Source organism: Polypterus senegalus, chromosome 12, assembly GCF_016835505.1.
Source record: "Polypterus senegalus isolate Bchr_013 chromosome 12, ASM1683550v1, whole genome shotgun sequence".
Lineage (NCBI taxonomy): Eukaryota > Metazoa > Chordata > Cladistia > Polypteriformes > Polypteridae > Polypterus > Polypterus senegalus.
Window position 1 is genome coordinate 80,296,175 of NC_053165.1, and position 26,228 is coordinate 80,322,402.

Here is a 26,228-nt window from a genome sequence, read left to right on the forward strand (position 1 = left end):
AGAGCCGACAGACGCTGTGGTTGTGTAACTACTTTGAATTTATATTCTTGTCGTTTTCATTACGGTGATACGAGGAACTTTTTATTCTCTCACTCTTAGATTGTTGCTTGTATAGATCGTAACTATAGGTATGTGACACTTTTTTAGATGAAAATCATTCTACCGAATCAACTCGATTCACTTTTAATTCTGACGTTTAACGTTTGTGACTGCGGCGTCTTGACTATGTCTCGTCTATCTGTCATAGTTTATTTGTCCCCACGGGGCAATTAAAATTTTACTGACAGAGAGAGAGAAAGAGAGAGGTTGGGAGCCTGCACTGATACACCGCGTTGCCACAGATTAGGACCCGAGCACAGCCGCACCACACTAGTTCATTGGTTTTAAAATTAAATATCGCTGCCACAGGCGTCTGGATAACCTATACTGTTAGCATTTGAGCCCAGTGACGGACTGGTGTCATCACAGGACCCTCTTCTACAAAAGTTGGTTCTGAGAGTGACGGGGTGGGTGCGTCGGCTTTAAAACAATGGGTCTGATTTTGAGCCGCGCAGACTCGTGATTCACAATTGTAATCGATGAGAGAGGGTCGCCTACAGGCTGCGGAGTGTCATTCGATGGTTAGTTTGAGCAAACGACTGTGCTCCGCTGTGACCTGCGTCGGCGATTGTCCTCCCCACCCCAGTGATGACTATCAACTACGATTCTGGGTCTCGAAAACACACGAAATGCAAATTTGGGTCCCGAAAAAAAAAAGTTTAGGAATCACTGGGTGGAGGGCAATTATTATAAACTAACTGTGGTGCCCATCTAAGAGCGGTAGAAATCAAAGTAATCAAAACAGACCACGATGTTAACATTTGCAGTGGACCATCTATCGGAACATACTTTGAAATGCATATAATAGACTATTGTTCTTTGTTGTATTAGTTAACACCTCAGTCAAGCATAGTTTAAGTAATTGTATCACGTCACGGGCTTGCGGGTCCCTTAATGGCTTCCGTATGCAGTTGTGGGTGGAAACCCTTACGCAATATTTGGATTTTTTATTGTCAGTTTCTGCAAAAGTCGTGCAGCGTATAAAATTGTTTTCTCGAAAACGATTGGTCGAATGCTGCCAGTGGGCGGGGTTTCGTCGAAGCCGGAGGAAGTTTGTTTTGGTAGACGCGGTCACGTTTAAGTTCACTGGGGACTGACCGAAGGGACGTGAAGAGGCTGAAGCGCAGCAGTCGAGGTGACACATAACGTGAGGTAATCTAATAGTGGGTGCACAAAGAGCGATATGCAAAAATAGCAAAGAGTAATAACAATTCTTTCGAAATAGGTATAGTTTCATAAATGCCCTACGCTGCGTCAATCAGTGGACGGTTTCATTTCTAAAATAAGAGCACAATGGTTATTTAAGGCTGCCGCTGTGCCGAAGCTCCAGAAACCTGCGTTCTCGGCGCGATCTTCTCACAGCCTTTCTCTTTTCTTATTCACAAAACGTGCGTGTTGGGTGAACTCGTGACGTCAGATTGTGCCGGTTTGATAATGAGATGGTATGAGTGCCGCCCGGCCAAGATAAGCGGCGTAGGCTTCGCGCCCAGTGCTGCATGGGTCACCTCCCATTAGGTAAACCTTAACGGTTTCAAACTCATTAATGCATATTTCGTAATAATTATCGGTGCTGACAGCTAATAAACTGACCTCCAAAAGCAGGACGCACTTGGTAACCCGCTCCATTCTTGGCTGGACTGTTTGCCGCGTTAATACAAAAGAGAAAATAGGTTTTTCTTCTCCGTTATTCAAGCCATGCTGTTTAGTAAGCTGTCGACTTTCAATTGGCATGGCACAAACTTATATTCTCAAAATAGTAAACGATAAAGGTCGTAAAAAAGTCAAGTCGCTAAGTATTCAGACCCCTTCTCTTTATGCAAACTTTATTGTGTACTGCAATTCATTTTAAATGGATACACTTGCCATTTCATCGATAAATCTACCCTCAATACCCCATAATGGCAAAGTGACGTTTTCAGAAAGGTTTGTACGTGTATTTAAAATCACAAAGTGGAATTTCTCTGTTGTAAAAGTTTTTCGACCGTTTGCTGTAGCACTCCTAATGGTGCTCAGGTGCTTTACTTCTCTGCGAGTTCACCTGTGGCAGACTGAACTGACTGGGCAGCATTTAGAAAGTCACACACACTGTGCACAGAAGGCCACACAATTCACACTGTTTGTCAGGGCAAAAACCAAACCATGAACTTCAAGGAATTTTCTGTAGAATTTCACACTCAAAAATTGAGGTGAGACGGAGATCAAGCCGTTTGTACAGCTTTGACAATTCATTCCCATGAGCGCCGTGGCCTCAGTGTTTGCGAAATGGATTACGCTTGCAACCATCAGGACTCCTCCTAGAAGAGTAGGCCATCCGGCCAAACTGCACAACCAGAGAGGAAGTGCCTGGTCAGGAAGGTGACTTGAACAAACAGCAGTCACTCGCACAGAAGACGAGCATCTCAGTACAGAAATTCACTTACTTCAAATTATAAAAAGGAAAGTTCACACATTACAGAATCAAGCAGCTGTAAAATGAGTATACATTAAAAAAAGAGTCACACAAAATATCACTAAAGGCAAAATAAGTCAGATTGTGACTTTATTTAGCGAGATGTTTCATTTAGTTTTATTTGTAATCGATTTATATCCCTACAGGTATAGAGATTTTAAATTTTTAGAAAGCTGGTAAAATCACAGGAACGCAGTTCAAATCCTGTTAAGAGGAGATTCTGCACAAATGTCAAAGTTTTCCTTCCACAGACGCACCAAGTAAAACGGCCAAGTGCTGAGGTGGAGAACACCAGTTTGCGGACGTTCAAATCTCAATGGGATGTTATTTTGGAGAATTTAAGGGAACGGGATGGATGAGCTCAAAGGCTGAATGGCTGTTCTCATTAGTCTTGAATGAGTTCTTTGCAGCAGAAGTGCCATCCCTACCCTGTTACAGATATGCTGTGTGTGTGGGCAGGTGTGCCTTTGATACTCCTAATTTGCATTAACACTTAAATAAATGCCTTGTAGTTGTAATCGTCTTGTCCATTTTCTGACCTGTAAGTGCGTTTCCAGCTGCAGAAATCCATGGCCTATCCTGCCACCAATTGATGTGAGGTGGTGACCAACTCTGGACCGGGTGCCACTACATTAGAAACCAGGCTCACTGATACCGCGCCAGCATCACATCTTCAAGTTGGTATTTCTTGCACAATTATATTCTAGTTCATCCTATAAATTAACCACATAGAAAGTTAGTATAATGTGAAATATTGACCTTAAAACAGAAAAGTCATCTCTCTCTTGGACAGGCAGTCAAATGTCATTAAATATTAATGAATTAATTAAAAGGCAGAAACTAAGCGATTGATATATGCTGACCCCCAAATAACGTCTTTGACAGATGCATCTTTGGCAACTGTTGGGCAACAAATTCTACACCTCCTACCATCTTGCTAATCGAGTCCTTTTATGTGAAGTGGTTAGTAACGGGGTGTTGTACCACGTTAGCCATCATGAATGTAGCGAGAAGTCAAGCAAAATGACCCTTGAAGAAGGGGCCTGGGTTGCCTCAAAAGCTTGCATATTGTAATCTTTTCTGTTAGCCAATAAACGGTGTCATTTTGCTTGACTTTCCCGAGTGTGAGGCACATTTTCAGAGTTGCTCCTCAAGTACCTCCATCATTTCTATTTGCAGATCTTCAGAATGCCAACTGAAGGGCAGCCCACAGACTTGGTGAAAGTTGCACACCTGCTGATCCTGTCGGCCTGCTGGGGAATGCAGCTGTGGGTCACATTTGTAGCAGGTAATGTTAAAACTGAGAAGTGGCGCAAAGGAGCATAACTGTATGACACTAGTGTGTCTAGTAGAGGGCACCCTAACTCCAAGAACCCATCACAGCCCTGCAAGAGCAGCACTTCTCCTATTACAATCTGGCATGTGCCCGGTACAGTTGGCTACACGTAAAATGACTGTTCAGTCAGGTTTAGAGAAGGCAGTGCAGAAAGGCCACGTGAGTGATGTATCAATAGATTTTACAAAATGAGTACCTTTTTTTTTTTACTTTCTTTTTAAGAAACTACATCACCTTTAAAGAAGTATCACTTCCCTGTTCACCATAATCTTTTTTCTAAATGAGCAACAAACTTAAACCCTTAGGGCTGCCGTCACTGACAGAATACTTCAGAAAAGCGTAAAGTGCCATCATACTTTAAGGGTGATGCCTTTTCACATTCTGCTGTTACGCACTTTTAATGAAAGACGTCAAGGTAAACAGCTAGTGCCACGTGTTCTGCTACCACAGCCTTCATTCAATTGGCTCTGAAGCCTCTTTACAAGAAAAATGCTTCTGTGGTGATGGGGCAGATAAACGCAAAACGAAATTGTGGACAAAGACGTTCCTTTTTGAACATGTTGAATGTTTTCTTTAATCCCGATAAGACTTCCAAGTCAGTGCGATCTGAAAGGTGTGGAGTGTTAATTTGCCCCATGCATTCTGTTTAACATTTAGGTTAACAAGTTCAACTTTAACTTGAGTTAACCAACAGCCTCGAGCAGGTGAAGTGTTACAAATCTGTACCCTGGTTCCACAGAAAATGAACGGAAGGATCAAATTGTGTCTACAGACAGAGAGACAGAGAGCGATGCATCTCACTTTGTGTTTGCTTGAGACCCACAGGTTTTGTGATGGCGGCTGGTGTGTCCCGCCATACCTTTGGTCAGGTCCAGAGCAAGCTGTTCCCGTTTTATTTCTATGGCGTGCTGGGCTCGTCCTTCCTTAACTTGGCCATCTATGCTGTGTATCATCCCAGAGAACTTCTGGACACCCATGAGTCAGTGCAGGTAACGTAAACTGCAAAACACACCTTTTTGTTAAAATCCCCACCGGGTTGCTGCTGGACTGTTTTGTGGTTGATGACCAACAAGTCTGGAGCTGTTGATGCAACTTGGAAAGGAAGAATAGCAAAAGAAATGTAAGACTAAATAACAACTGAATGAAATGATTCTGTTATTTGTCTATATAAAAATAGTATCTGTTAATTCTGCAATTACATTCATCAGTGCTACTAAATACGTAAATATGTTTGAGATTATTAGTTTTAATAATTCTTTATAGTTAAAATTGGCATCATAAACTTTGAAGGTGACACCATAGCAACTTCATTTTGTGCTTCTGTCGGAGATCAGCTTTGGGTTATCGTTGTGCTCTGAACTTCCAAGAGTGCCTGAATTGTGTGTTTGATGTCCCTTGTGCAGATTGGCCTGTTTTTTGCGTCTGTGGTCCTTGCAGGCCTCAATGCCCAGTGGTTTGGTCAGACGGTGACAGACACAATGATGCAGATGCAGGAAATTGAGAAGGAGCACCGCCTCGGAGATGAAGTGGGAATGAAGGCCAAGAAAGAAGCCTACAAGACCCTCCAGGAGAAGGACCCCAAATACAAGAGTCTGCGCAGCACCTTCTTCCGCTACCACGGCCTCTCGTCCCTCTGTAACTTGCTGTGTGTGTTGTGTACGGGTGCTAACCTCTGTTACACAGCTCTTAACCTTCAGACCATTTGAGGGGCTTTCCTTAGGTGCGCATATAGTCTTGATCATCTTACCTACTGACTAAAAACTGAGGCAGTGCGGCGATTCAATCCACTCTCTAACACTACAGTTCAGATTCTCAAATTATAAATATAAGTTGTTTCATTTGCTGACTTTGAAGTTGAAATTTCAAAAGCCGGGATACACTACTTAGGAAATGTTTTCTATGACTTCATCTATTCACTAGATTGCAGCAAGTTAATTGGGGGGAAAAGAACATAGTAAATATTAGCCTATTGCAGTATCATATACTATTTTTCATCTACAGGTTGTATGTACTAACATAGAAACATCTTTTTAGAGACACTCATTTGTGGTTCAGGCCCAGTCTACTGAATACAGAATGCTAATCTTGGGATTTGGTAAGACGCCCCCCAACACAAGACGAATGACAGATGCAGTAGGAGTGTGCCATTACCTTAAAACCGCGCCACACGTCACAGAATTGTTGGGATGTAGTTGTCCATTTCTTGACTGAACCAATTTTTTCCATTTCAGAATCAAAAGGCCCCAGAAAGTAACTTGGGGGCCAAAAAAAAAAACCCAAAGTGGCCCAGCATGAAGTGTCCTGGTTAGACTGGTGATTGTCGGCATGGAGTCTGTATGTTCTCCTGTGTCTTCTGGGCTTTCCTTCCACATCTTAACGATGGTTCTGTTCTAGCAGAGACTGCGCCATGTAAAGGACTTGCCTGTCGTTCAGGTTTGGTTCAACAGTGTGGTCAACATTGGATTTCACTCTCTCTGAAGCTATACTGCTTGAGGAACTTGACAAATCTTCAAATGAAACATTAAAATGACCGCTAAACATAAGAGATCAATTTTTGCATTCAGAGATATGAGAGAACAATCTAAATTTTCAAATAATGTCCATATCTTCTTTTATGTCATAAAATTAAAGATCTGTAGACAACCATCACAGACCATAAATGGTGGGGGACATTCAGCTGAAGAACTGCTAGTGTCGTTTTGGCCTGGATAACAGACAAGACCATCAAACCTGCTCCTTTTAGGCCCAAATCGGCCCCTGTGTCCGGGGAGCAGCTGTCATGGTGGTAGTGGTGGTGAGGTTAGAGCATCCACTCACCTGTAACGGTGAAACTTAAAGATCAATGGGTTGTCGTCCCACTGAGCTAACGTCGTTCTGTATTTAAATGCTGTGAGGGAGGCCGCACTGCTGTCGTACAACATGTCAGCCATAGCTGACGATGCCTCTGCTGTGGCGCTGCCAGGCCTCTCTATGTTCACATGGAGTTCCTACAACATTCCAGCCATGTGCTGCCAGGTCAGGTGAAGGACTAAAATGCAAACCCATCAACTTCATTAAAGTATCTGTGGAAGAGGTTTTAATATGTGCAGCACTCCTAATCTGAATTTTTGAAATAAGAGAAAATATTTTTTGATGCAAAACTAAAGCAGTAACATTATGTACGTGGTAAAGATTATCTAGCCAGGGAGTGGCAAGTCCCATTTAATTTAAATGTAGACAAATGAATTTCAAAACCAAGCCATCAATCAATGGGTCACCATTTACTGGACTGTTGTGAATGAGCGTGCGTTTATGGGAGCTCCCACTGACTAACACAACTGCGTTATTTAACGTATTGGGTAATCTAAAGCCAGTTCTTGGTTTGTATGGCTCTAGCAGACTCCTCTAGGCTCCAAACAGGTCTCTGGGATGTAGAAACCCCCATGACCAAGGAGAGGGTGTGCAAACCACAAATACAAGTCAGACAGTTTAATTCATAATACAGAAAGGTGCTTTTTTATAAACACACATTGTTTAATGATTATTTTGAGAGACCATTTCATTAGCGCGTCGGGTTTACTCACAAGGCCCATTAAAAAACTAAAGCCTCTTGACGGCTTGCTGCAAGCTGGTCCATAAATTAGGCCTTTTGGGTCTGCTCTCCTAAGCGAGTGGATATATAAAGGTAGTGCCTGCCTGTAAACTGGGCCATTGACTTAAAGCTGCAGAAATTAAATGCTGTGAAACACATTAGCTTTTTTTTCCTGGTGTGGTATTGTTTATTTTTCAGATATTTCTTTAAAGCAGGCGTGTCAAACTCCAGGAGAGCCGCAGTGGCCGTAGGTTTTCATTTTAACCCTTTTCCTAATCAGTGCCCAGTTTTCACTGCTAATTAACTCCTTTTCCCTTCATTTCACTAGCTCTGTTTTTAAGGACTCAGTCCGCTGAATTGATTGCTTCCTTCTTTAAAGGACAGCCAAACAGAAATAAGACGTGAAACGAGCCAACAGATGAGCGGCTAAACTGGGGCTTCAAACTCCAACCAATCTCTTAATGAGAAGCTGATTCTTTCTGTTAATTAAACCCGTTATTTAATTCCATGACTTGTTGCTGCTCTCATTCTGCCACAGCAGACATTTCCAAAACTGTTGATTTTTCTGAGAACACCGTCAAGATGTTTTGGTGAGCTGAGCTGACCAACCATACTGAAACCCTTACCCTTCTTTATTTTCAGATATTGTGTGATGGGCACAGGTTAGCTGGTCTTGTTTTGTGTCTTATTATTGTTTGGCTGTAAATTAAGGAATAAACAACTAAGGGGTGTGAGTCAAGTTAATTCAAACTAAGGCAAAGGAAGTGAATTAGCAGCAAAAATTGGTCACTAATGAAGAAGATGATTAGAATGGAGTGGCGCAGTGGCAGTGCTGCTGCCTCGCAGTAAGGAGACCTGGGTTCCCTCCCTGCGTGGAGTTTTCATGTTCTCCCCGTGTCTGCATGGGTTTCCTCCCACAGTCCAAAGACATGCAGGTTAGGTGGATTGGCGATCTCAAATTGTGCCTAGTGTGTGCTGTGTGTGCCCTGCAGTGGGCTGGCGCCCTGCCCAGGTTTGTTCCTGCCTTGCACCCTGTGTTGGCTGGGATTGGCTCCAGCAGACCCCTGTGACCCGGTGTTAAGATATAGTGGGTTAGGTAATGGATGGATGGATGATGAGAATGAAAACCTGCAGCAGCCACTGTGGCCTTCCAGGACCAGAGTTCGATACCCGTACTTTAAAGCATTCCTTATTTATTACAAGGTTTGCTTTCTTTCAATTATGAAAATGCCATCCCATTAAGTGTAACTATAATAATGTGCTTAAAATGATTATGCATAAACCAATTGATAACTCTGTTCCTTTTGTCTTTATAAAGCATATTTGTAAAGCAATTATGAATGCTGATTAAATAAACATTGAAAAGAAAAAAAATACATACTTGGTGTACTTCTTCTGTGAAGGAGTTAAAAGCCACGTCTCCTCACTGAAAGTCAACCTGGACAGTGGGCACAGGACTTAAGGAAATAAAAAAAAAATAAAAGTAGACATAGTACTTTAGCAAACTTCAAATTAATATAACTGACAAGTACATAAAATATAAATCACAAAGGAACAAAGGCATATTTATATAGCATTCTTCAAAAGAGTTGGGCAGGCAACCACCAAGAAGACAAAGGGCCTGGCAAAGTCACCCACCAGAATATTAAGAGACAGAAATCTGCACGGGCTGGAGGAAAGATCTGCAAATGCCAAGGTGTGAGCAATGGGACCCCTAGGGAGCAATAGTGCCTGCGTGTGTGCCCAGGAAAGCCATTGGGTAGGGAAGTCATCAGCACAAATGTGAAAAAGAGGGAAAGATGGGTTCTGTAGAAACATGCAGTGTTCACCCAGCAGGTGGCAGGAATGCCAAAGCATCTAACTAAAATGAAAGCAAGAGCTAAGAGGAAATGCCAGCGGTGGCAACCCCACTTAGCTGCTGCAGACTGCATGTTTCCACAATGACATGAATGGCGCTGTGCTGTGTGGTGTGTTGCGATGCTAGGATTTGCCTTTTAATGGCAGACGGCACAGGTGTTGAGGGACCACAGGGAGTTCCAGCTTTGTTCACCAGTGACTCCCAATTTACCAACACCATACAGATGTGGAAAATCCCATAAGTAGGTAGGCACCGCAAAGGAGATGTGCCATGGTTTGGTTTGTCTCCTGCGATACCCGCTGTCTTGCTGGGACAGACTCTGCTCACCCATTAAGCGAATGTGAGAATTTCAAGTTTGTTTGAACTGTAATTTTGTGAAACGTTTGAGGAAATTCACCAGAATTCCAACAAGAAAATTACCCACCTTCATTCCTTCCAAGATGCAACTGTTTTCCTCGAAAATATTAAAAACATCTACATATAAAATTGGTAGAAGGAGTGACAACGCTTCTGATTCAAAGACACATTTAGTGTTTTACCACTAATATTTTTTTGTGAATTCCAGGTGGTTTTCTGAGGCACCCAAGTGAAAGGTAGTGGCAACATCCTTAAGTTTAAATACAAAGAGTCCGACATGAAATTCATGTAAAGTTTTAAAATTCTGACTGGTTATTTACAGGGGAATAAAAACAAACAGATAGATAGGTACTTTATTAATCCCAAGGGGAAATTCCCGTACTCCAGCAGCAGCATACTGATAATAAACAATATTAAATTAAAGAGTGATAACAATGCAGGTATAACAGACAATAACTTTGTATAACGTTAACGTTTACACCACCAGGTGGAATTGAAGAGTTGCAGAGTGTGGGGTCTCCTCAGTCTGTCAGTGGAGCAGGATGGTGACAGCAGTCTGTCACTGAAGCTGCTCCTCTGTCTGGAGATGATCCTGTTCAGTGGATGCAGTGGATTCTCCATGACTGACAGGAGTCTGCTTGGCGCCCGTCGCTCTGCCACGGATGTCAAACTGTCCATCTCCGTGCCTACAATAGAGCCTGCCTTCCTCACCAGTTTGTCCAGGCGTGAGGCGTCCTTCTTCTTTATGCTGCCTCCCCAGCACACCACCGCGTAGAAGAGGGCACTCACCACAACCGCCTGATAAGAACATCTGCAGCATCTTATTGCAGATGTTGAAGGACGCCAGCCTTCTAGTGAAGTATAGTCGGCTCTGTCCTTTCTTACACAGAGCATCAGTATTGGCAGTCCAGTCCAGTTTATCATCAAGCTGCACTCCCAGGTATTTAAAGGTCTGTACCCTCTGCACAGTCACCTCTGAATTGTAATTGTATATTTCTATTAAAATATCCTTAGGATAAATCAATAAAGAGTTTGGTGCTTGTGATTTGAATGAAACTTTAGATTATGTTATTTCTACGCAGCCATAAACATATGCAGGAAGAAAGAGAAGAAAAAAAAAATATTCAATTACTGAAGTTGCAATTTTAAAAAAGCTGAGCAGCCTTCTGGCACTTGTTCCTGTACAGGACAATTTGAGCGTAACATTCAGTACCACCCTGTGAAGTGGTGCTGGTGGCATGAGCCTATGTTGAGATGCAAATTTGGGTGAGCAGAAGGTTTCAGTTTAGTAGTGAAAGGTACAATGAACTGCACTCAAATGGCAGACATGAACATGAGGCAGCCAAAGAAAGGCAGAGAAGTGTCCAGATCACTGGATAAAAGCCACAAATCTGAAAAAGCAAATAAAGACACAAATCACAAGAAACGATAAAATATGAACCATTAGGTGACCTCCAGAATTGTGGCTTTTACGGAGATAGATGTGGCCCTCAGAGCCCTCATTTTTCATTTAACTGCCTGTGTCCCCCACATACTTAAGTGTCACAGAACAATATGCCATGTGACCCTAACTACAGTGTGTGTGTGTGTATATATATATATATATATATATATATATATATATATATATATATATATATATATCTGCGGTGGGTTGGCACCCTGCCCAGGATTGGTTCCTGCCTTGTGCCCTGTGTTGGCTGGGATTGGCTCCAGCAGACCCCTGTGACCCTATTCGATTCAGCGGGTTAGAAAATGGATGGATGGATGGAGATATATATATATATATATATATATATATAGAAAGAGAGAGAGTAGATACATAATCAAAAACAAATTATTAAAACCTTGTTTTATTGCATTAAATATAATAAAACTGTATTACGCCAAATGCCTGCCTTGTAAAGATATTTTCAGTTCCTGTGTGAAGGTTTCCTTGACGGAGCAACGCTCACCAGGAAGTTTTAAAATGACAGTCTCCACTGAGGAATGGGCAGACGATGTTAACGGAGATTACATTCACACTTGTTTATGCTCTCAGTGCAGGGAACAAAGCCTCACCCTGCAGGAGTGCACATACTGACGGTGCTCAAAAAATGGATGAACACGTGTCATGAATGCAGAGGCTAAGGAATGTCTTCAATATCAACCACTGATGACAAAAGGGATGAAACGGGGCTCCCATTCTCACTGACGCAAGAGTAACCATAACATGCCATCTTCATCCAGCTTCTGTTAAATTAACTGCCTTTTGCACACGTATGCAGCATTCAAACTACGCAAAACACAATTTAGTTGCATACACTTAAGTGACTCAACAAGCGCCACAGAAAGCAACCCTTCTGTGTCCACTATGTTGGATTGGGCTTTCTTCAGGGAAGGGTCGACCAATCAGGGAATGAGGCGTCATAATGTGCACGGTCCAATCAGGGAAGGGCTACATAATAAGCACGAACAAATCAGTGCACAATCAGAGTCCACATTATCAAAACTGTTCACACCCATTCACACTCCTACACTGAGTCTGCGTTTTTAGGGGCTCAAATGTCTGCATTTTTAAATGAAAATGTAGCCTAAGACAAAAATGACTGATAAAGGGTTCTGAATCTTAACATCCGAGTTATCTAAAACAGTGTTTCTGGGGAATCCTAGAGTTTGGCGAAACCTTACAGCAGTCGTAATGCTTTATATCAGCTGTAGCTACTGATAAAACTGGTAGAATCTGACAGGGCAGCGAGCTAAGCCCACCCAAACCAGAACGCAGAGGCTCCACTGCCTGTCATGAGAGTTTCTAAACATCTGTGTTGTTTGATGCATGCAGGGTTGGATTTGTCACAGCGCTAAAATGAACATATTACTATTACTGTGGTTATTTTTTTACCCAATTTAAGTAAACAAGTCAAGTCAGAGTTCTTCTTTTCAACTGTCATTACATGTGGATGGACGTTCATTGGTTTTAGCAAGGTCATCTTTTTAAAAAGACTGTGATGATCTGAGAGTAGAAACAGTTATATTCAATAAAAAAAACTGTGACCTTGTGCAGTTCTTTGGACACACAAATCTAAACATAATAGGAAGCACAAAAGAACTTTTTTGGCAATTCTAATAAAATACAAGGCCCAAAGAAGGAAATTAAACTTTGGCTACAAAGAACTGAAACCAATTTCTCTGATAACTTCAACACTTAACTGACCAAATGATTGTGGCAGAAAAGAGAAATGAAGATTCATATTTTAGAACCGATCTAAAATAAAGCACAGAAATGTTTCTTGAGCAATGATTGCTAAAGCAGCAATAACTGGATTCTAATTATAACTTGGGCTGAAACAAAAAACCTGCAGCCACTGTGGCCCCCCAGGACTTGACGACCCCTGTTCTTTGTTGATCTGTCTGCAAGTAATCTTAGGCTCTGTTTAAAAAAAAAAAAAAAAATCAGGTCAAGTGACACTGCCATCAAACATAACATGAAGAGCCCAAATAAGAAAATACAATTTCAGTTTTCTTTACAAAACAAATCATTCTCAAATGGGTGGCAGAGGGCTGGCACAATGCGGCCCATCACCCGGCCCACTCATGCCAGGCGTCAGTGTCCCCCCAACCATGTTTTGTCTGTTTTTCTCTTCCTGTCTATGTTTCTGTTTTCTTCATCACAATCGTGTATTTCATTTAGCAGAATTCTTGAAGTACAGTACATAAATGTGTTGTTTCGGACATCTTAACAAAAACTCATCAACTCTGCCATCTCTAAAATGTAATTCCTAGTCTGTGCAGAGCCAAATTTGCGATTGGTGGCCTGTGCCATGACGTCACATCCTGCATAGCGCACATGCCTTAAAGTCAGTCAGTCGTGCTGATAGCAAAAGAGGTCATTAAATAATCAACTGTTACACTTGGAAAATCTGTCATCAAGGACGTTACCATAAACGATGTCGATAGAAATTGAAAAAGTACAAACAGGAAACTTGAAAGTTGTTGATCAGAGCGAGTCCTGTTTAATGTTCTACTCCCAAGCTTGACTTTTGACATTTCCTACTTGTCAGGAATACGAGTCATGTGCTACTGTTGTATTTAATTAGAAAATTCCTTGTACACTTTATTAAAAGTGGCTATGTTTTTGCTTGAAGTTAAGAGCGGCAACACTGCCGGGCCTGCACGTCTTGGGAGATGTGGACGGGCGGAGTGCCCACGCGATCGCTCGAGACCGGGCTGCTGGGCCCATGAAGGAGTTGCACCGCCTAGTTTAAGAGCGCCCCAAATGTCAACGTGGCTGCTCGGGTCGACTGCGCTCCAGCCTACAAACAGAAAGAAAGAAAGAAGCGAGCGTTTACTCTTGAAACTTTAGCTTGTTTTTCTTTGACCTTATAAAGTACTCCACGTTAAGTCCCGGTGTCGTCTAGCGGGCCTAACCGCTAAACAAACTTTTTAAGACGGCGTTTCTGGGTAAACGTGAAAGCAAACTTGGCAACCTTGCAGCTTGTGAAGACTCACACTTCCAGCTTACCTTTATTCGCTACTGCAGGTGTTGCATATCACAGGTATGTATCATTGTATCACATTTTAGTTCGGCAGGAAAATAAACAATTGCCTTTCAGCGTCTCCGTAATGCGTGGTTTGTCACCAGCAATGGCGAACGTCGCTCCGTGAGTGCGGTGACTTGGCGCTCATAACTGCTTTACTGCACGCAATTCGTATTTTTATTCCCGCTCAAGTCAACGTAAGTGAAGGACTGCGCGCAGTGCGCCTCCCTCCGCCACGGGCCTCTCGCCGTCTGCCCGCCTTTTTTTTTTTCGTGTTTCCGCACAACGTGAATGGCGGGCCGCGAGGTCCCCGATGGCTGTGACGCTCCCGCCGTTTAGTCGGATAGAAAGCCACGAAATGCAACGCGAGTGAAGTCGCCGGTCAGGAGGTACTCCGCTTCATCCTTGAGTCGCTTATTATTCTGCGGGGCCGTCCTGGTTTTCTTTTTAAACGTGTTTGTCGTACTGGTGTGTGCCCATCGCGGATCGACGTTACGTTTGAGTCGCCTTTTTTGGTAGTAAAAGTAGTAAAAATGAGGTTTTCATTGCAGTTCGATGTACATTTTAAATTACTGTTAGTATTGCGCTTCCTACTTTATATGTTTCGTGCAATTTCAAATAAACCGAAAAGCCCGAATTAGCGTAAGCTGCCGCGCCGCAATTCAATTCCGGGTGTTTGTAAGAAGTCCTGATTTTCTTCATGAAGTACCCGATTGACAAGAACAGTTGTGTCAAAAATTTGAAATATTAAAATGTGTGCTTCAATTGAAATGTTTAAAGTCTAAATATTCTCAATTGTAATCTACATTTGTCATTGTCACGCTCCTAGACCCCAAGTAGAGATTCACAGTAACACCCAAAGTGTAACCCCAGACCCTGAAATCGTCCAAAACGATACGCCACATGCTTATGGTTTACATTTGATTTGTTAAACCTTCTGGGAGCGGCTCTTTGAGGTCTCGGACCACCACTGAATAATCACTCCCTAAAACGACCCTCCAAATGCCCATATTTCGGGACCCGCACACTCGCCCTTTTTTAAAACGTTTTTTTATGAATCGGAGTCACTGTTTGACCCCTCATGTCCCATTAGGGCAGGGGGTCTCAACGTCGGTCCTGGGGACCCCCTGTCGCTGCAGGTTTTTGTTCCAACCAGCTTTCTGTTTTTAATTGAACTCCTGGGCTAATTAAGTGAACTGATATTTCCCAAGTTCTGTGTTTAAGGAACAAAATATTAATTAAAAAACTAAGTTTGCTAAAAATATATATATATATATATATATATATATATATATATATATATATATATTAAAATGTACCAAGCAGTTATACAGTATAGGAATGATGTATTTGTTTCTTTTTAACAGTATTTTCATTCTACTTTTCTAGGTGTTCTAATTGTTTAATTAATCCACAGTTTACTAATGAGTGGGTCTGACAGCCTTTGATTATTCAGCGTTGTTTGTCAGCGTGTCTGCTCTGCTCGTTTTAATTGTCATATTAAGGTACAATGAAGGGGGGAAAAAACTGCACACAGAAAGGGCAAAGTATAATGAAATCAACAAAAGAGAGTTAAGCATTTAGATCTATAGCAAAGGCAGAAATATTTACAAATGTCTTAAAATGTAAAAATCACACTGCTCTGCTTTTCTGAATGTCAAATAAAAGAAAAAAAAAATCCCAGCTAATTAAATGAGCTCAGTGCTATCAGGTGTTGTCACTGATTAGGAATCTGGTTGGAACAAAAACCTGCAGCCACAGGGGGTCCCCAGGACTGACGATGAGAACGCCTGCATTAGGGGGTGAACCCTTGAGGTTGACTGATCTGGTAAGCACAGCTTCAACTCCTTCTGATCATTTTTGATGAAGAAACCCCTCTTCAGCATACGGGTGTTAGTTCCTGCACAAAATACGTTCAAAAATGTAGGGTATGTTTGGGTCTAGGGGGTCAAAAACAAAACAAAAATAATTTGACATCAACACAAGTAAAATTGGTGTGTCACCTGTGGGGCTTTTATCATACTGGTGAGTCAGGAAATGCCAGTTAAAATTTTAATAAAGTGATTTCGGAGCTTTCACAATTCCAGTGCTGTGAGGAGCCACATTTGATTCGGCAGCATCTGACATGAGGTGGAAACAAAGAAAAATAGGGGGGAACCATTAAAACCTTGACCACCGTACCGTATGTGGGGCTTTTCTCGTACTGGTCAGTCAGGAGGCGGCAGACAGAAACCTCTGAAGTGATTTCAAAGTGTTTATAAGTAATGCTCATAGACGCAATAAGGCAACGGGCAGGCTGCTGTTTATTGTGCTGACATTTTTTGTTAAATGTAATACTATATGGGAGTGTTGATGGTCGCAGAGTAGAGAGAAACGTATTCAGCGACACCTGCTGTCTCTCCTGCGCCTCATACTGAAGCACCAGGTAGAGGGTAACACAAATCCAATGTGGTAATTAAACAATATGGTCGGTTCCATTAGTCATTCCAGAATCTGTTTATGACCAAACTGGGACTAAATGAAAAAATGACATACATACAGTACTTCCATGTAAATTATACTTTAGTGATACCGCTGATAATCACTAAACAGAATATTTTACAATACAGCACAACCAGTTGTACTGTGCAGTACTTTACAATCAAGAACACGGACATACAGAAATACATGTAGGGTGAAATGAACAGGAAACTAAAGTGAACAACTTCAATGATATTTGACTCAAAGCGAAACCCATTGGGTCAAATGAAGTTAAGCTGCCAAGCTGGCGTGTGGAGGAATATTTAGGACAAAAAAAAATAAATACGCAAATAAAATGACAGTAAATAACATGAAAGATGAGTGTAAATAATTTAATATAATTTTGTTGCGTTTTTTTTTCTTTATGTATGTTTGTTTTATTTTATTTATTTTAGTGGCACCTCAAGAAATATGCTCTGAAATGGTAATTGTCACTTTCACTCATCAAAGTCGAGAGGGTGGGCTCTAGCAAGTACTGCTTTGTGATTGGTGAGTCGTCCGCAGAGTGGATATTTGCACTTTGAGTTCGAGACACAGGATCTCAAGTCAAACAGAGTTGTGACCGTGCATGTCGGATGCAAAGGCAAGAAAAAGGTTCACCAGAAATAGTAAGTAAAGTGAGTAGTTTAATTCAAGGAATTCAAAATTAATCACTAGGAGTCTGCATCTGAAGTGTCTGCTGTAAATGTGGCACTTGATGGCCAGCCAAAGGTTTACATCCACTGTACTGACATATACTGGATATACACAGGCATATGTGCATTTCCTTCTCCGGTAAAGAACAAGTGCATCGAGATGGACACTCCATTTTATTACAATGGGTGCTCTTTGTGATGCTTTAAAACGAATCTTTCATTGCACTCCACATTCATCAAAGTTCTGAGGCTTATAAAGGGGTTTATTTGTATGTGAATCGTCATGCAGCACTGGCGCTGACTAACCACGCTGTGATGCTGAGGTACGCACAATACATTGCACAGTATTTAGGCAACTAAAAGACCTTTTCGTTTCATTGTTCTAAAGCTTTACATTTGAGAGATGTGGACTCCACACCCTGGGTTCAAGTCCTGTGACTAGACGTTACGTTTCGAGTTTGTACAATCTCCTCGTTTCATCATTTCCTCTTACATCCCCAAACTTGAGCAGGTTACATTAATTAGCAGTTGCCCTTTGATGAACTGGCACACTTTTGTGTGAGGTGTCAGGGTAAGATGCTACACCCAAACCAAGCCTGAATTGAACTAAGCATGTTCAAGTATGTTACGGTATGAAATTACATTGTTGACTAATTAAATTCAGGGTGGAGATACTGACAATTTTGACTAGCTAAAATCAGAGTTACAGAAATCTTCAGGTATATGTTGACTAGTTAAAATTGTATCTTTGATTTTTTATCAGTGGGGAAAATGTTCATTTTTTACTAGTCAATTGGAATTTAAAAAATCTGCCACTTGAATTCTAAATGATCAAGATGTAATTGTAGATGTCTAAAATATGAATACATGACTCATAACATTGTAAAATGACTTGCCCTAGTTCAATAAAATTATACTATTTGGTGTTTCTTTAAGCTCTTCATAGTTCTGCCTGTCATTTTCTACAGCCAGGCATATTTTAGAAGAGAAAGTATTTAGGTGAGTCTGCTTGTAACCAGCTTGTCAAAGAGATGGAATGCAGGTTTGTCAGCTAACATCAAGGATTGCAGTTCAAGTTTATTCAGTTGTTGTAACATGAACTACAAGGAAAGAAATTACCATAATTTAGGTAAAAACAGTTAAAACAAACTTTATATCAGTTATCATCACCTTTACTAAGCAGATACTATTACATGGCACATTGTAAGTATTCATTTTTTTCCAAAACCCACCCCAAGTCTACCTTTAGAGTTGCAGGGAGTCCTATTTAGTAAAGGTAAAGGTGTACGTGGCATGAAGAAGACGGTACACACCTTAGGATTTTGTGGATTATCACATTTGTACAATGTGGCTTTACACCCCCCCTCCATCGTTCCAGGGTGCATATTTGGGGGGGAATACAAGAGAACTACTGTATAGATGAGGATTGAAACTTGTTATTGCATATTGTGTGCTTCAAAAGACATGTCAATTGAAAGTGCTTTTCATATACAGTCCGGTTGTTCTTCTGTTTCTGCAAGGTTAGGTGAATTGCTTAGGAATATACATTGAATCAGAACGATGAGTTAAACTGGCAGCGTTGTGGTGTACAGCCAAATATGTTAGCTGTTCATGCCACATAATCTGTGACTAGAAAGTAACCACACCAGCCCCAAACCTCGTACTCCAGGGCTGTAGTCGTTAATTCTTTATATTCCATCTATCTCAGTGTTGAGGCTGAAGTCATTCTTCAGTGGATAATTTTAAGTTTTCTGCAAATTATCACTGCTAAATTTAGATTTGCTCAGATTACACATTAGATGTTTGAAGGGGCTGTGCATTCTGTCCATTCCATAAGTAAGATCCTGTATTTCATAATAATGAATACTCAAAACTTCAAAATGTGAGTCTGTCTGAGCTTGATACAACAGCTGAATAAGTAATTTCTGGAAATGTAAAATTATCAATGCTTCTTATATTGCTGTCAAAATTATATTTGAATCAGTTAGTCCTGTATACCAGGGGTCGCCAACTCTGGTCCTGGAGGACCACAGTGGCTGCAGGTTTTCATTCTAACCCTTTTTTAATGGGTTCCCTGCTTGTGCTACTAATTAATTTCTTGTGAATTAATTTTAACTTAATTGTTATTTAAGATGTGTTCCCATGAGTTTCTTCATCGTTCCTCTGAATTGCTTCATTTCTTTGCTTAAATGGCACCCAAACAGAAATGAAATTGTGAAATGAGGGAGCCAACAGAAGACCAGCAAAGTCAGGCCTCAAATGCCAACCAATTTCACTCCAACCAGCTGCTTAATGAGGCGCCGATTCTCGTTGTTAATTAAACCCATTCTTTAATGCCATGGCTTGTTGCTGCTCTTGTGGTGCATTAGCAGACATTTCTGAAGTTGTCGATTTTTCTCTTTCTAAGAGCACTGGTAAAATGTTTTTGGGATCTTAGAAGACGGACGTTCCCGAGACCTTCATCGTTCTTTATTTTCAGATATTGTATGATGGACACCAGTTGTTTTGGCTCATTTTGTATGTCATTATTGTTTGGCTGCTAATTAAGGAAAAAACAATTAAGGGGTCCAATTCTTCAAGTACAAGTCAATTAAAATTAGTTCAAAAGAAGTTAATTGGCAGCAAAAACAGGTCACTCAATAAGAAGAGTTGGAATGAAAACCTGCAGCCATGGCAGTCCTCCAGGACTGGAGTTGGTGACCCCTGCTTTACAGGATGAAGAAAGAGAAAAAAGACAAAATATTAAAATTTAATAGCATCTCCAAAATGTATTACTTTGGTTATGCAATCTACAAGATAATCTTTCAGAAATGTTAGAAAAAGAACAATTTAATAAAGGAGTGAGATCATTTGGTCCATTTTAGTTTTTCCTTTTCCATTAATCACCTTCGGCTTCTTGCTCCGTTGGCCTACTGGATGTTGTTTCGAGTTCAACAGAATTTTGTCACAAGCTGAAAAAAGTAAAGAGCATCTCTGGCAGACGTCTCCGTCATTAACAGTAGTTTCTTTTAACTGATTTCAGATTTGACTCCTACCACCAACTTCATCTAAGTTAGTTTCACTGTCTTCTCACACTGAGTGATTGTGTTTTATCTGGAAGGTGCTGTATGGGATAATTTACTCAGTTTTTGTAAGTGGATTTGCAACTTGCTATTGTGCTAACTCAGATACAGGAATATGGTAAAATTGTATTTTTGTTTGTTTTATAGAAAGTCAAGCCCTTGCTTGCATTGCCAAATCAGCAGCGTAGTCTAGATGGGTTATAGAAAATATTTTTTGTGTTGCTGAAATGTTTAACGCAAAAGCCAGACTGGTAATCCTGGTGGGTAATTGTCAGTGTCTTTATTCTTGAAGTTAAAATGAGTGAGTTGCTAGTAGAAGTTCTGGAGTTGAACACGGTTCATGGAATCAAATCTGAGAGAATGCTTAAGGCCATAGTTTGAATAATACATCTGTTTCAATAATGCCCTGGACCGGGGGTGTCCACACTTTTTCGGCTTGTAAGCTACTTTAAAAATGACCAGGTCAAAATGATCTACCTACATTAAACAGGAGATATATATATAAGTCTGACAGACAGTTTTCAATCTGCTCCGTGTAGCAGATGCTGTCAAGTTGCACACACGCCTTCCATTGTGTCTCCAACGCTGACGCGAGGTTTTGGATGTTCCCCAAATCAAGGCGCTGCAGCTTTGAGGACAGATGTTGCATTTTTTGTTTGAAAGCATTAACTGAGCTAATCATATTGACCATATTGGTTTTCTCTTTTCCTTGTAGCTGTAAATTAAGCTCGTTCTACATGTTGGTCAGTCTAGCGGCCATTGATCGTTAAGTCCAGCCCGTAACCAACAATTTGTTTTTTTAAATCCCTTTTTTAGTCAATATAAATTAGAAGGCTAACTAGATCACTTGGCTAGCCGGAGTTTTGCAGTAGCTCGTGCGTGTGTGCGGGATGATCAGTGTGTTAGAAGCCACCCTGTATGTCAATCAGGTGGCCAATGCCATAGGGAGGATATGATAGACTAACATTTAAAAAAAAAAAAATTATTTTGAATGCCATGCAATCTACCTGCACTACCTTTCCGATCTACCAGTTGATCGCGATTGATGCATTGGGCATCCCTGCCCTAGACGATTAAAAGAAAGTCTCTTCCATTGTCCCTGTAGTTCTGGAAGGGTCATAAACCGAGGCACATCCTTTAAAAGTATAATGTATGTCAGAGTTAAATATACTAATACATTTGTTTTTAAAGTACTTTGCTGAGAGGTCAGATTAACTCTTCAGAAAGACGTCCTTTAGCCTACCTGTCAACATCGACTCAGTGATAACGTTACAATGGGGAATTTTACAGATAAATGGCATATAACTAAAACAAAAAGAAAGCTTGCATTTAAAATGTCTTTTTTTGCCATCCACATTGAATCATCTTAATTTTATAAGGGAATTGTAAGCATAAACTAAATATTTGCTTTTATATTTTTATTGAATTGTGTGAGACAATACAGTATGCTTACAGTTATTGTCCAATTTTTCAGGGTCTCTATCATTTGAATAACATTGTGAAGATGTTTTCTAAGAACCTTGTAATTGGGAGCAAGTGGAAGCTGATTGGTTTTGTGGTGGCTTTTGCCACCATTAGTCTAGAAGGTCTCTTCTGGCTATTTAGGCATCACCGTCCCCGGAGATCCAAATTAGTGAAGGAAGTCCTGTTCTTTCCAACAGACGTCACCTGCACCAATCACCTTTTCCAGATGACCCACAACAAGAGACCTTGCACCTGTCCACTACTGCACTGTGATGATTCCCCATATAATCGACTGCTAAAACATCTTCTGTCTGCTCGAAATACCTTGGACCTCTGTGTTTTTGCTTTTTCAAACCAGGACTTTGCTCGAGTTGTACTTGAGCTTCATCGGCGAAATGTCTTGGTTCGTATTTTCACAGATAAGGACTTCATGAAGATCACAGGTTCACAGATAGGCAATCTTCGCAAATCAGGTACTGATGGTATTATTCTACTATGTTCCCTGTTAAAAAGAATATATTTGCTAGTATTTTTTTTAGAGGAGTTTGTTTTGCATATTAATCACTGCAGTAGTGAAGCCAGAAATAAAAGTAGATTTTTAAAAATTCCTTCAGCAGAGAAGTAATACGAGCTGTTGAGAGTTTTCAGTTCTCTTTATTGCCATTTACAGCTGTTGCAGAGTGTGTGTTTAGGGAAATGTAGACATACGTTGTCATTAATGATTTGCTTGTTATATGAACTCTGTTTTCTCAATGCTTGATTATGGTCAGCCAGAGACTGCACAGGCAGCAACAAGAGTGGGATGGAAAACGGACCTCCGTGCATGTAAATCGATCAAATAGCCCGTCTCTGAACTGTGAAGTTTAAACCCCATACCAAATGCATAAAAATTACACCAAAAGTCTCCCTAGTTAGGAGTCACGCCAGCATGCTAAGTGTTTTGAGCTCATTGTGCTGCTAAGGCAGAACCTCCGTTAGATCATCTGTAATGGCTTTATGATCGCTGTGGAACAGGAGGAATTCTTACATATTTTTTTCTTTAAATCTTTAGCTGGCTATCAAAAATAATACTTGAAGATTCACATTTCACCTCACCAGAGCATATTGTAAATCGTATTCTGGGGTCCTTATTCAATGTGCTTAAATACACTCAATTCTTAGACAAATCATTTCCAGGGCCACTTCTCTGTTTGTTTGCCTCCTAAATTATTTGCATACAAATTGTCATGAGGGCTCACAAAAAAGAATATAAAATTCACGCAGTTGCATTATAAATACTGGGGAGGCGCCACTTTTCAGTATTTGTTCTTGTTTGCATCTGCCAGGACTCTGCACACTGTCTTACTGCTTTATACTTTCATATGTCTAACAAGTCCTACACTTTGAAACATTTTCACATGACAAGCAACACAACATACTGTACATTTTGGCTCATCATTTCTTAACAAAAACAAGCTGATTTGTTTTATTGATGGTAGACTTGAAGAAAACCTGCAATATCCGTGGTAGTGCATTCAGCAGTATAGATAAAAAAATGGAAGGATCGAGGAAAGAGAGAAAGAAAGATGGAGGTTGCTGGAGAGCCCGAAACAGGAAGCAGTGTGGTGGGAGAGCCGGTGTGAGTGAGTGAGTGCCGCTGTACGGGAAGCCTGGGTGTTGGGCCAACACCCGGGAGTAGTAGTAGTGGTCACTCCCGCTGAGCGATCATGTAGGATGACTGGCCGCGTAAGGTTGGGAAGGCAGCGGGAGTCGGGAGGCTTGGAGTGAACTCCTTGATGTGAGCGTCCTGGTCATCAAGGATACCAAGTCTCGGGCCTGGGAGGAGTGAAGGTCAGCTGCAGAGAGAGCGCCTCGCCTGCTGCTGGGCCCAAATGGGAGAAGCAGGAGAGACGCTAGGGAAGAAGCACTGGGCTCTGAATTGTATTTTAAAGGACTGCTTCCAGCGTTGTTTTTAAGGATTGTTTTTTTAACCTCCACATGTTTCACTTGATTTTTATGGATTTATTTATTGAAGACTGTTTTTTAAGACCCTGCACTTTACTTATTTGAACGCTGTTTGATTATTGTTGTTTTAATAAAAGCGCTTTGCACTTTTTCACCATCCCCTTGCTATGTTGTTGCCTCACTGCTTAGCTCATCTCCGTTATAACTATCGACGGTGACGGGTGTAAGGGCTCCCGAACAGCAGCTGGAAGCATGGACTCGAACCCGCATTGTCACATGCCGGCCTGTGGGAGACACTCGGCTTGTTTTAGTTCATATGCCACTGCAGTGCCGATTATTGGCTACAAGCAGTGGTGCACAAACCGAAGGGGATTACATTACGTGTATTTTGTTATTTCAGGGACTGTTCTTGAGGTCATTTTTAAATATCTTGTATAATACCATTTACTTTGGCTAAATAAAATTTTCATTTTTTGTACAGCAAAAAAAAGCAAGCACTGCACCCAGATGGCACCCTGTCCTGTAGCTTTAATTAGATAGCTGGATGTAATGTAAGCATACATGCTGAAAAATGAGTTTGGATGGGATCCTTACCTCAGAGAAGCTCACTTAATCTTGCGGCCTGATGTACTGACTAAACATTTGATGATTTGGTGGTGCGCGTCTAAGCACGGCGTTTAATACATCTGATGAAGCAGGGCTGTCTGGCAATGACTGGATTAACTCTCTCAGAAACGACAGAATACATATTATTCCAATAAAAAAAAAAATTATAATTAAAAAGCTGCATCGTTCAAAATGACCCTACTTTCTGTTGCAACAGTAGAGATGGACTGTACATCTGCAGATTCTGATATTTAAGACCTGAAACAATATAAAAGCTCTCTTTTGTACTTGCCAGTTGTATTTTAATCTCCATTTCTTGCTCCAGTGAAGCAGTTTTTCATTAGTAGTATTCAGATAGTTCTTATTCCATTTTCATTTACTTGCATTGTACTAAATAACATATAATTTTTTATTATAATGAACCACAGTGGATCGTGCCTGCTGCTTTGCAATATGCCCTGTCCCTTTTTAACGTGTCTTGTATGCTGAAGGATAAAGGGGATGTTTATCTATCTATTGTTTAAGTTCTTCAAGAAGATTATGAATTTCTCTTGTACTCTTAGCCATTTTGTTTTGGAAAAGGTTGATCCAGCAATGAATTCAATAAATTAAAGCTGTTCCTCTGTCAGACACTGAGGTTCACATTTTGTCAGGCTGAAGAAGTCAGTGTAAAATCTCTTGGGGGTTCACGGATGTCGTGTGTGTGTGTGTGTATACAGTGACTTTCTTATTTATTTATTTATTTTATTTTTAATATACAGGTATTGCTGTTCGCCATGAGCAGAGCGATTGTTTCATGCACCACAAGTTTGCGGTGGTAGACAAGAAGCTTTTGATCACCGGGTCGCTGAACTGGACTTGTAAGGCCATACAATGCAACAAAGAAAATATTCTCATTACTGAGGACGCGGAGATTGTCCAGCCTTTCATGGCCGAGTTTGAAAAACTGTGGAATGAAAGTGATCCTATGAAGTTTTTTTCTTTAACTTGTTGATGTAGATCTCTCAAACCACAGCTACACGCGGTGTTTAGTATTTTTATGTCAATTGGAAGTGTGTTAGTGAGTAAAGAGAGAATCATTTAAAGCATTGATCAAATGTTAAACGTTGAATTTCATAGTGTTGTTTCTTCAGTTTAATACTCTGTAATGCTCCAGCCTCGTTTACTCAACATTATTAGCATTGTGCTGCTTACTAAAGGACATCATCGTATGACACTAATGGAATAATTAATATCTTTATGCTGCAAGTCACCCACCTGAGTTTATAGGTTCAGTATAGTTGTGTGTGCAGAGTAAGAAATGGCTTTAATCCAGCTTGTTCATGATATATTTGGGAAGTAGATAACTAAAATGGCAAAAATAAATGAAGAGGAATATGCAGAAAGTCTGTTTATTAGCTAACTGAAAACGACTACTCTAATGGACGACAGGCAGGGGCTGGCGTCCCGATCAGGATGAGTGGCCAATGTAATGAAGGAATAGGGAGACATTGTATTCAGTGCAGAGACGTCCTGATACACTAGATGGCAGCACCCCCAGACCAGGATACCCACCGGGCGTAATGGGAGTTGTAGTCTCATGGGACAGCCCAGTTGGGTTCTGGGGGAGGTGTTGGGATTGGTAATGGTAATCCCTGCATTGCAAGATTTCTGAATGACCCAGAAGTACTTCCATCGGGCTATGCCCTGGCACTGGTAGTACATCCAGGTTCAAGATAGGGAGCCACTCTGCCACATCCAGGCGAGGCAACAATCAGCTGGGAGGAGTATTCTAGTGTATCATGAGAAACGCTTTATTGTGTAAGAGTTT

At 41.0% G+C, this 26,228-nt stretch overlaps 2 protein-coding genes and 1 long non-coding RNA gene across 11 annotated transcripts; 2 read left to right on the plus strand and 1 right to left on the minus strand.

Annotated features, from left to right (window-relative positions):
• Positions 1 to 5: 5 nt before the first annotated feature.
• tmem205 (transmembrane protein 205) lies at positions 6 to 7,661 on the plus strand. 3 transcript variants are annotated; one of them, XM_039772597.1, is made up of 4 exons: positions 6 to 128; positions 3,728 to 3,836; positions 4,710 to 4,873; positions 5,288 to 7,661. In XM_039772597.1, the coding sequence occupies exons 2-4, from the start codon at positions 3,737 to 3,739 to the stop codon at positions 5,588 to 5,590; spliced, it is 567 nt and encodes a 188-aa protein (XP_039628531.1). In that variant the 5' UTR covers positions 6 to 128; positions 3,728 to 3,736; the 3' UTR covers positions 5,591 to 7,661. The 3 variants fall into 3 exon arrangements, with proteins under 3 accessions (XP_039628531.1, XP_039628529.1, XP_039628532.1); XM_039772595.1 differs by lacking the exon at positions 6 to 128 and adding an exon at positions 1,027 to 1,251; XM_039772598.1 differs by lacking the exon at positions 6 to 128 and having other exon boundaries at positions 3,758 to 3,836; positions 4,702 to 4,873.
• LOC120541187 lies at positions 3,177 to 14,259 on the minus strand. Of its 2 annotated transcripts, XR_005635959.1 has the most exons (4): positions 14,172 to 14,259; positions 8,837 to 8,912; positions 4,897 to 4,976; positions 3,177 to 3,261 (listed from the first exon to the last, which is right to left on the minus strand). It is a non-coding gene; the product is annotated as an uncharacterized LOC120541187 (long non-coding RNA). The 2 variants fall into 2 exon arrangements; XR_005635958.1 differs by lacking the exon at positions 4,897 to 4,976 and having other exon boundaries at positions 3,182 to 3,261.
• Positions 13,473 to 26,228, plus strand: pld6 (phospholipase D family, member 6). Of its 6 annotated transcripts, none has more exons than XM_039772590.1 (4): positions 13,473 to 14,205; positions 17,103 to 17,315; positions 22,066 to 22,341; positions 25,180 to 26,228. In XM_039772590.1, exons 2-4 carry the CDS (start codon positions 17,276 to 17,278, stop codon positions 25,410 to 25,412), a joined length of 549 nt encoding a protein of 182 aa, XP_039628524.1. In that variant the 5' UTR covers positions 13,473 to 14,205; positions 17,103 to 17,275; the 3' UTR covers positions 25,413 to 26,228. The 6 variants fall into 6 exon arrangements, with proteins under 6 accessions (XP_039628524.1, XP_039628518.1, XP_039628523.1 ...); XM_039772584.1 differs by having other exon boundaries at positions 13,475 to 14,205; positions 17,103 to 17,324; positions 21,879 to 22,341; XM_039772589.1 differs by having other exon boundaries at positions 13,477 to 14,205; positions 21,879 to 22,341.